Genomic DNA, 9,979 nt, shown 5'->3' on the forward strand with positions numbered 1-9,979 from the left:
GCAGAATTTAGTACCTTATTCTAATAAAGAGACCTTTCTCCTATATTTTCCAGTTATGTCTCTCATTCACCCTTTAAGTATATTCATACCTGATACTTTAGTTCCTAAAACTTATGTCACCCAAAAGGGTAAACCCATTTGCACTTCACCCACCAGACTTTCAAGTAGTGTAGTTTTTATATTCACCTAGCTTTTATTATTTTTTCAAAAATGTTTTTATTTTAGAGAAGGGAGAGGGAGAAACATCGATTGGCTGCCTCCTGCACCACCTCCCACCCCAAGGGGAATCGAGCCCGAAACCCAGGCATGTGCCCTGACCAGGAATCAAACTGGTAACCCTTGGATTCATGGGACGATGCTCAGGCATGTGCCCTGACCAGGAATCAAACTGGTAACCCTTGGGCTCATGGGACGATGCTCAACCAACTGAGCCACTCTAGCTGAGCTTCACCTGGCTTTTAAATTCTAAATTCTTTGGTTAATTTCAAAGCCATACACAGGTCTATGTTAGCATCATCCTGTTTGTGAACATAGGATTATTATGACTATAGTAACTTTAAGCTTTGGCCCTGTTTTCATTCTTATTACTGAATCCTGTAGCAGTCAGAACAGTGCTTACCATGTGCCAGGAACTGTTCTGAGTACCTGATATATAATGAAATTGGTTAATTTCAAAACAACCCTCTGAAGCAGGTTCTATCATGAGCCCCGTTTTAGAGCTGAGGAAACTGAGGCACAGAAGTCAAACCATACTAATAAGTTACCCGATAAGTGAATGGATTCAGATCTGGGTAGTCGTACCTAGAATTGGCTATGAATCACTCTATTATTCTATCTACAGGGTGATGAGCCAAATAGGTTATATGAATATAATACTAACCAACCATGTAGGAGATTCAGGTTTACTTGAAAAAGTCTGCAGGAAGAAACTGGAGCACTGAAATACTGGGCGGTGCTTGGTTGTCTGAGAACTTATTTCAGTTACCTACTTAGGTCTAACAGGAAAGCATCCTGACTCAAAAATATTTATTCTTCAACTGACCCTTATGCAAATAGTCCCTCACTAAGATGTCCCTTAACATTGTTATCGACTACTATCTTTATCAGTTTCTATGTGGTTTATAATACTGTTCCAAACATGAAATTCAAATGTATTGCAGTCAAATCACAAATCATACAAAATATTGAGCATATTAAAGAACTGATGCCCCAAGCTGACTGCTCAGTGGTTAGAGCATTGGCCGCAGACTAGAGTCTCAGATTCAATTCCAGTCAAGGCCACATACCTCGGTTGCAGGCTTGATCCCTGATCCGATCAGGGTGCGTGTGGCAATCGATGTGTCTGTCTCCCTCCCTTCTACTTTCTAAAAATCAATGAAAAAAATATCCTCAGGTGAGGATTAACAAAACAAAAAAACCTGTGTTTACCATAACCAAAACCTGTACATCAAAGGAAAATTTAGGCAACTCAGACCAAATGAAAAAAATTGACATGATTCAGAATAGGTGTTTCAGAAAATAATCTGAATATCAAAGAGAAGGGAGGCTCTTAGGAAATTTGATCTAATATTTTAGCAAATTTTTAAGACAATTATGTTCATGTTGCAAAAGTCAAACATAAATAAATGTGTCAACATACCTAATTTTCGTGGAAAACAAACATAAAATATGTACACACATGCTTTTGTTTTAGGAAGTTTGCCTGACACAAAACTTTGCGGTTTTGTTCTTCGAGGGAAGATCCTACCATCCACACAGGGGCTTGTAGAACCCTGTGCAGCCTGCAGGTTCCAGAGTTCCTTTCCTACTTGCTGGGCTTCTAGGCAGGCTTCCATCACAGAAACCATTTTACAGTTTAGGGGTGGCAATGACATCATTGAATGGTTTTATTAATATGTATTTCTTAAAATTACCATAACCTTAAAATTTCAAACTATTATTAGTATCTACCCTTACAATATACTTTCTAACAATCATTTCGAAAGTAGAAAGTCTCTGGGATATGGGGAGAAAATACAATGTCTTTATATTTTTGTCTGATTTTTGTTTTCTAATACACAGGAACACAGATACCTTATACAGACCCATCCTGGGGCTGTGTACACAATTTTAAAAGATAGGATGCGAACGCAATTATATTTTGAGAGCAGTGTCTGCAGAGGGCACAACAGTGGTCTCCATCCCGGCACACCAGGGGGTGGATCCTCTCCCCTGCATTCAGTAACTTTTGATGTCTGAGAGCCATTCTGCTCCAGTGCAGTTGCTTCAGATAAAATGAAGTGATGGCACTTGTTTCTCGCTCCACTCCATTCCTGCAAGTTAGGCCCCAAGGCGATTAGGTATCTTGCTGATCTGCAAATGCAATACCAAGGTGACTATTCTATTTGGAAGAATATTATCTCTCTCAGTAAATCAAGAAGTTATCCAACCAGTGAAGGAAACTGATTAAAATGGCTTAGCAGCCCTGGCCACATGGCTCAGTTGGTTGGAGTGTTGTCCCATGCACCAAATAGGCTGCGGGTTCGATTCCTGGTCAGGGCATGCACATAGGTTGCAGGTTCAATCCTGTCAGGGTGCATGTGGAGGGCAACCGACTGATGTTTCTCACATCGATTTTTTTTTTTCTCCTCTCTCTCATATCAATAAACATACCCTCAGCTGAGGAATAAAAATGAAATTTTTAAAAAATGGCTTCTCTTAGCTTCAGGAGGCCATTAAACACTAATTGAAGAATACCTTGTAAGTTTAAAAAGAATTTAACAGATAAGTAAATTCAGTAGTTATTAAGAATAAAGTTTAGAATTCAAAAACTCCAACAAAAGTTATAATAGATATTTATTTATATATTTGAAACCAAGATGGTTTCAAATTGTGCATTTCAAGTTTAACCAACATAATTAAAATACTGAGGACAGATGCATCCACAGATTGATTCCATGATTATTTCTTTGCCCATTCTTCTCTTTCTTTTCTTTCCCGAATAACCTCTTTCAGATACGGTTCAAGGTAGAATTTATCCTAAAGAACAAATAAAAGAAAAATATCATATGCTACTATCACCATCGCATACTGGTATACTTCAAACACTCAACAGGTCTTAAACAACAAAAGAAAGTCATTGAAAATTTTATTTCCAACTTAAAAAAGTATTTTCTAGCAAACTAAGAACTGTCTGCTTTTCTAAAATGTAAAACCCATGAAGATATTGTAATCAATTGCTTTGATAGGTTATGAGAGGAAAGTCTGACAGAAAAGCAAAGGAAATGAGAGCCTGAAAGCTTTTGCCTAGTTTCAATGCACTTAGGGGCAAGGGTTGGCTTCCCAGAGTCCTTCCTGGGAGCTAGAGCGCCACTCAATGGGCTGATCACATGAACAGCATTTTTTCATCTGAGCAGGAAGCAGAGTGTAGAGGGAGAACACAGCCTGGGAAAGAAAAAACCTGGATATTATATATTAGAAACTTGCTTAGTGACTTTGGAACAGTCACTTCACCTTTACGTCTCAATGTTTGTCTCTAAAATGAAGTTAACATTTGCTCTATAACCTCACCGTACTGTCTTAAGGACATTTATTTGTGACAACATTAAGAACCCTAAACATGCAAATGAATGTTTCTCTGTCTGTAATACTCAAACCTTAGTGGCCAATACTGTCAGATACACAGAAGCTGTTCTACCTCCTCATATTTTGTCCACTGCTCTTTAGGCAAGATCTGCTGCCTCATGGACAGGTCCAGGGCTCTCTTAATGCGAAACACCCTGTCGTTGTACAGGTTCTCAGGAAGCCTTCTGATGGCTTCTTCTACATCTTCATTCACATGTATTGTATCGTCTCGCATTAACCCTATGATAGGAAACAAGGGAGATTGAATATGTCTCAAAAATCAGGAATTTTTAAAAAACGAGTAAAATATCTTTATGACTTATAAACTTAAGACTTAGGTGAAATAGCAAGAGTTACATATGATCAAGCTCAATGTATTCCATACATAATCATGGGTTATTTAGTGGATTATTTCTAAAATGGTACTTTGGAAACAATATACAAGCCTTTTAAAATCTATTGCCACAGAATTCACATTTTATCTAAAACAGATTTTAAAATGTCTACCTTGTTTTTAAACACATACCAAATTGGAAAAATCTCTACTTTCAAAGTTCATAGAACTTAAATTTTAAATGCTAAGTGAAGGAGCTGGGAGAGGGAGCGCATACGAAGGAAAATGTCCAGCTACTATATTTCAAGAACATAAATTATTTCCACCTCAAACATTTAAGACAATTCCATCCCTCTCTTCTCAAAATAATTGGTGTGATTTAACATAACAATAAAATGGGACCTAACTTTAACATCTTCTAATGTACACAAGCATAATTGGCTACTTTTTGGGACCCATAATGACTCTTGCAAAAATACTACTCTCAGAAAAAAAAAAGAAAAAACAGAAGAAGAAGTGCAGACACTCACCCAGTTTATTGAATCCTGCAGCATTGTAATACCATTTTCGAATGCCCTCCAGCCACCGGCTTGATGCTGCAACTGACATTGTCACACTGTTAGCTGCTGCAATTCACTTGCTGTACTATATGAAAATGCCGATAGGTAAGCAACCGCTTTCTGATCGCTAACCTGTTAGAGCGTGCAAGCATAGGAAGGTATTTCCTTTCAACAGTGTATACCCTATACACTGTAGATAAAAACTCCTTATTTTATCTATGAGCAAAAGAAACTGCGGGTAAAAACAAGTCGGGCAAATCATGGGAAAAAAGGTAAACTCAGACACTTAATGTACAAGATTTACGAGTACAATTATTGCCACTCAAAGGCAAGCGTGCCATTCCTGTATGTCCCCCTGCAACTATCGGAATTAAAGGGGTGGGGGATGGGAGAGAAACTCAGAACTCAATTATTTGTAGTTTCAGAAATAGATGACAGGTAACAAATTTAAACTTCCCTTTTAAAGGGAGTTGTTGTAAGAAAAGAAGGCGACATTTCAGGATAGGGTGGCGGTCTACATGACCCTCATCCTCCAAAATTTGTATTCTACATTACCTTTTTATTACTTGGCTACCCTCTTTAGAACCACATGTATTTCTGGGAGGGTTCTGATACCATTACTTAGTCCAGTGACGGCGAACCTTTTGAGCTCGGCGTGTCAGCATTTTGAAAAACCCTAACTTAACTCTGGTGCCGTGTCACATATAGAAATTTTTTGATATTTGCAACCATAGTAAAACAAAGACTTCTATTTTTGATATTTATTTTATATATTGAAATGCCATTTAACAAAGGAAAATCAACCAAAAAAATGAGTTCGGTGTCACCTCTGACACGCGTGTCATAGGTTCGCCATCACTGACTTAGTCCCTTAATATTCAAAAGGACCAGCAAAAGAAGCCCATTTTCCACTCCCCAAGCTTTCCACCAAGGGAATGGATATTTGAAAACGGATGAGAACAGGTCATGCTAAAACTCCCTGAGGAATAACACGATAGTGCCTGAGGTTTACAGGAGAAATGTGGTCCAGAAGGGGAGGTGGAGAAAGCTTACGATCGCCTTGAAAATCTTGTCTAGGGTTAGCCCCTTGCCAAGCAAACTCCTCTTCCTCCAACCCCGCTTGCCCCTCTCCTCAGAACATCAGAGCACAAGGCTTCGGTAACTCTCCGTGGAAACCAAGCACCAGGGATAACGTGGCTTCTAGCAAAACAAGTACCAGAGCCAACAATCTACAAGCACACCTACTGTAGAAAATCACTGACTTGTGAGCGTACTACCGGTGACGGTGAGAATGATTACCATGCATCCAGCACTTATTGTGTGCCCAGCACCGTCCCATCTGCTTGACCCAGATTCCCACGCCTGTCCCTGAAAAGGGGGAACAGGTCTCACAGAAGTCACCCCGCCCGAGATGGAAGCCAGCCAGGTCGACTGAGCTCCAAACACTGCGCCGGGGCAGAGCGCCTTCAACATTCGCAAAGTTCAGTTAAATAATGAATTCTCAAGGGTCTCCCCCAACCCCCCACAAAAAGCTCAATGTCGCTTAGGTTGATGAACAGCTTCACGATGACTGAGGGCAGGGAGAGGGACCAATATTTTTTTCAACAGCGACGGCAATTTCTCGCGGTTCTCAACCTGTGGGTCGCGACCCCTTTGGGGGCCGAACGACCCTTTCACAGGGGTCGCCTCAGACCATCGGAAAACACATATATAATTACATATTGTTTTTGTGATGAATCACTATGCTTTAGTGATGTCCAATTTGTAACAATGAAAAGACATCCTGCATATCAGATATTTACATGACGATTCATAACAGTAGCAACATTACAGTTAGGAAGTAACAACGAAAATAATTTTATGGTTGGGGGTCACCACAACATGAGGAACTGTACTAAAGGGTCGCGGCATTAGGAAGGCTGAGAACCACAGAAACCGTCAGAGGGCAGAGATGAGCAACAAGAACAACAACAAAAAAGCAAATGAAATTCTATTTGGCGTTCACGTTCTGTTTTAAACATTCCGGCAACTTCGGTTTCCTATTCAGTAACAGATGTGTCTGCCTCGGTGCCTACCACGCATCCAGATGTCTTCGAATCCACAGACCACGCCGACGGTGCCGACAAGGTGGACTCGAAGCTTCCCGTCCCCTCGGCTGCCCTCCCTCCTCCAACTCCCGGTTCGGGAAGCGCGAGGGGTGCAATGCCGCCTCCAGCCCCCTTTCCTCCGGCCACTCTGCCTCGGTTACCCGGGTCAAGGGCAAACTAACACCCTTCTCGGGACCAACAGATCTGTTATTGGACAGAAAGCTGAAATGACCGGAATATGTAAAACAGAGCGTGAGCATCAGATAGAACTGTGCCTTTCTGTTGCCGTTCTTGTCGCTCACCCCCGGCGGGAGCGTGCCCCGCGCTCAGGCACTGCGGGCACCTGGCTCACAGACAGCACTCGGGTCCTGTCGGCTGAAAGTCACCCAGTGACGTCCTTGTGCCCTTGAACTCTAGTTCTAAGGCCAAGCGGAGGGAATGCCCAGCGCAGGCAGATGGGACCCAGCGGTGCCCGAGCCGCCGCGGGCACCTTCACCACCAGCCGGTCCGCCCCCCAAGCCCCTCGGCAAGCCTGGCTGGGGTCGCCGGGGGGCAGGCGGAAAGCGGCCTTCGCGCTGGACCGGAGCCGCCCCTTCCCTTCTGCCGCGGAACCGGCCACGGAGAGAGAGCAGAGGAAGAGACGCAAGCTGCTGCGAGAATGAAAGGCTGGGCGCAGCGATGCCCAGCAGTTAGGACACCAATTACCTACCGGCAGGCCGGCTCGCCATTTTGACCCGAGACTGAAGCGTTGCCTACTGGGTAAGTCCCAGAGGGCGCGCGGGGTCCAGTGCGCAGGCGCCTCAGCTCTGGGCGCGAGGCTCGGGAGGACGCCCGCGCAGGCGCAGTTCCCGCGGCGACGTACGGTAGCTGTCGTGCGGGACATTTCGTCGGCGTCCTTAGCAACGGAGTAAGCCGGGTGTATGACGCGCCCGGTTCCGAGAAGCATTCCGCGTGACGTGATGGGAAAACCCCAGGGAAGCAATGAGGGCACCGGGGCTGTATCCTGGGTCCTGTTAGTGACGAGCTGTGAGGCTTTGGGCGATATTAATCGCGCCCTTGGGCCAAGCAACGCGCTAAGCATGGTCTGGGCATATTCTCGTTCAATTCTCTCATTTCATTCTAATTCTTAAGTACTATGATTATCCCTATTGGAGAGAGGAAAAAAGCAGGCTCAGAAGAGTTGGATAAATTGTCCAAGGACACACAGCTAGGAAGAATCCAGATACAACTTCGGGACGCCTTCATGCCAGGGCCATCTGCCACACTTCTAATCCAGAAGACACTAACCCTCTCTGGCCTTCAGCTTCTCCAGCTGAAGATCTGCATCAAACCATTTTAGTACAAGGTTAAAGTTTGGTTCAGGGGATGGGGGGGCGGGGCGGATTTAATGTCAAATCTAAGCCGTATCGCAGAATTTGCATGCAACTAAGGTAAAAGCAAGCACACTTTTAAGGCTCAGCTCCAACATAATCAGTTTAGGGCATAAAAATCTAGGGGCAGAAACAAATCAAGGGAGTTAGTATGACTGGTGCTTATTCAGTTATGGTGAACTACCATTACTACTTTTTTTTTCTTTTTGACCATGCTCTGGCCAGTTTTATTAAAGAAAAATTTACTATGATTTACTTTTCACCAGTCTGTTTTGGCATGAGTCTAATGATATCAGAACCACCTGGGTCAATGATAGCCAGTGTGCATACCATAGCATTTTCCACACGCTGCGCCCGATTCAATATTATTGCCACTGGTGATGGACACCAATCTTGGCCAACATGGCATAGTACTCTATTTTAGATTTCCTCAAGGCCCCAGCTGTTGTTGGCGAGGACGACCAGCTTCTCTTTGCCTTGTCGGATTATCTTCAGTGTCTGCTTGTACCCCAGCCCGTACTTTTTACTTTCAACTTTTCATAACGAGTTGTGGAGCCTAGAGTTGATCGACTCCAACGACTTTTTCGTCTTCTTTGCAGCCACCATCTTCTTGCCTCAAGTGTTGGACGTCCCTCAACCAAATGCAGCTGCCAAGATGGCTGGGGAGTGAGAAAGCTTTTTTTCTTTTTTAAAACATATATTTTTATTGATTTCAGAGAGGAAGGGAGAGGGAGAGAGATAGAAACATCAATGATGAGAATCATCGATAGGCTGTCTCCCGCACGCCCCCCACTGGGGATCAAGCCCACAACCCGGGCATGTGCCCCTGACTGGAATTGAATCCAGGACCCTTCAGTCCACGGGCCCATGCTCTATCCACTAAGCCAAACAGGCCAGGGCCCATTATTACTTCTCAGTCAGCTAAGGCTGCCATAAAATATTGTAGACTGGGTAATTTAAAAAGCATTTTTCTCACAGTTCTGGAAGATGGAGACCCATTACGGTGTCCGCATGTCAGTTTCAGGTGAGAGCTCTTTCTGTGGCTTGTAGTGGGCTGTCTTCTCACTGAGTCCTCACGTGGCAGGGAGAGAGCCACCTCTGGTGTTTCTTCTCTGTAAGGGCACTAATGCCCTCATGACCTCATCTAAACCTAATTACTTCCAAGAAGTCCCATCTCCAAATGCCATCACGTTGGGGGTTAGAGTCTCAACATGTGAATTGTGAGGGGGACACAATTCAGTTCACAGCAACTACCCAAGAACACCTATTCTTGTTTTCTTTGGTCTTGAGACCCAGGACAGTAGAATCCATCTCATAAGTTCAAAAGGTTAGACCTAATCGGCTTAGTCCATTCCAGTTCTAAAATTCTGTTGCCTTCTCTCTTTTTCCTTGTGCCACTGCAGTTTCTCACCTTCTACGCATAATAAACACATACCTAAATGGTCAGAGAGATGTGAAGACATGCAGTACATGTGTACATTGGCACATTGCCTTACAAGTACTCAGCAACTCCTGTCCCTTCCTCCTTACCTCGTAAGCTTCAGTGGCAAGAGAAGGAAGATCTTGTGAGGGGATCTGATACCCAGGACTGTCACAGAATCCAGCTCCTGCAGGCATTAAATCTCCAGTGCCTGGATGTTTGCTGGGATTCATTAGGGTTTTTTGTTGTTGTTAATCCTCACCAGGGGACATCGTTCCATTGATTTTTAGAGAATGGAAGGGAAGAGGTAGAGATAGAGAAACATCAATGTGAGAGAGTCACATCAATTGGTTGCCAGGGCCAGAGATTGAGCCTGCAACCAAGGTATGTGCCCTTGACCAGAATCAAACCCAGGACTCTGCAGTCCAAGGGCAGAAGCTGGTGGTTTTAAATCATTTGAAGTTTTGGGACTATTCAGTACATCACCAGTAACAGGAAGGCCGCTATACTTGGCCCTGACCCATTACAAATTTAATTTCTCCGGCGGTCTCAGGACATCTAACACACCGCAAAATACTGGTGCCCAACAGACACTGGCGTAAAAC

The 9,979-nt window shown here is 43.6% G+C and overlaps 1 protein-coding gene and 1 pseudogene across 2 annotated transcripts; both read right to left on the reverse strand.

Moving 5' to 3' along the window:
* Positions 1 to 2,817: 2,817 nt before the first annotated feature.
* Positions 2,818 to 7,420, reverse strand: LOC118670644 (cytochrome b-c1 complex subunit 7). Of its 2 annotated transcripts, none has more exons than XM_036337785.1 (4): positions 7,294 to 7,420; positions 4,468 to 4,539; positions 3,677 to 3,843; positions 2,818 to 3,018 (listed from the first exon to the last, which is right to left on the reverse strand). In XM_036337785.1, exons 1-4 carry the CDS (start codon positions 7,310 to 7,312, stop codon positions 2,941 to 2,943), a joined length of 336 nt encoding a protein of 111 aa, XP_036193678.1. In that variant the 5' UTR covers positions 7,313 to 7,420; the 3' UTR covers positions 2,818 to 2,940. The 2 variants fall into 2 exon arrangements, with proteins under 2 accessions (XP_036193678.1, XP_036193679.1); XM_036337786.1 differs by having other exon boundaries at positions 4,468 to 4,582; positions 7,294 to 7,364.
* Positions 7,421 to 7,995: 575 nt separating this feature from the next.
* LOC118670648 lies at positions 7,996 to 8,698 on the reverse strand (annotated as a pseudogene).
* Between the last annotated feature and the right edge of the window lie 1,281 nt (positions 8,699 to 9,979).

Source organism: Myotis myotis, unplaced genomic scaffold (genome assembly GCF_014108235.1).
Source record: "Myotis myotis isolate mMyoMyo1 unplaced genomic scaffold, mMyoMyo1.p scaffold_m19_p_16, whole genome shotgun sequence".
NCBI classification, from domain to species: Eukaryota; Metazoa; Chordata; class Mammalia; order Chiroptera; family Vespertilionidae; genus Myotis; species Myotis myotis.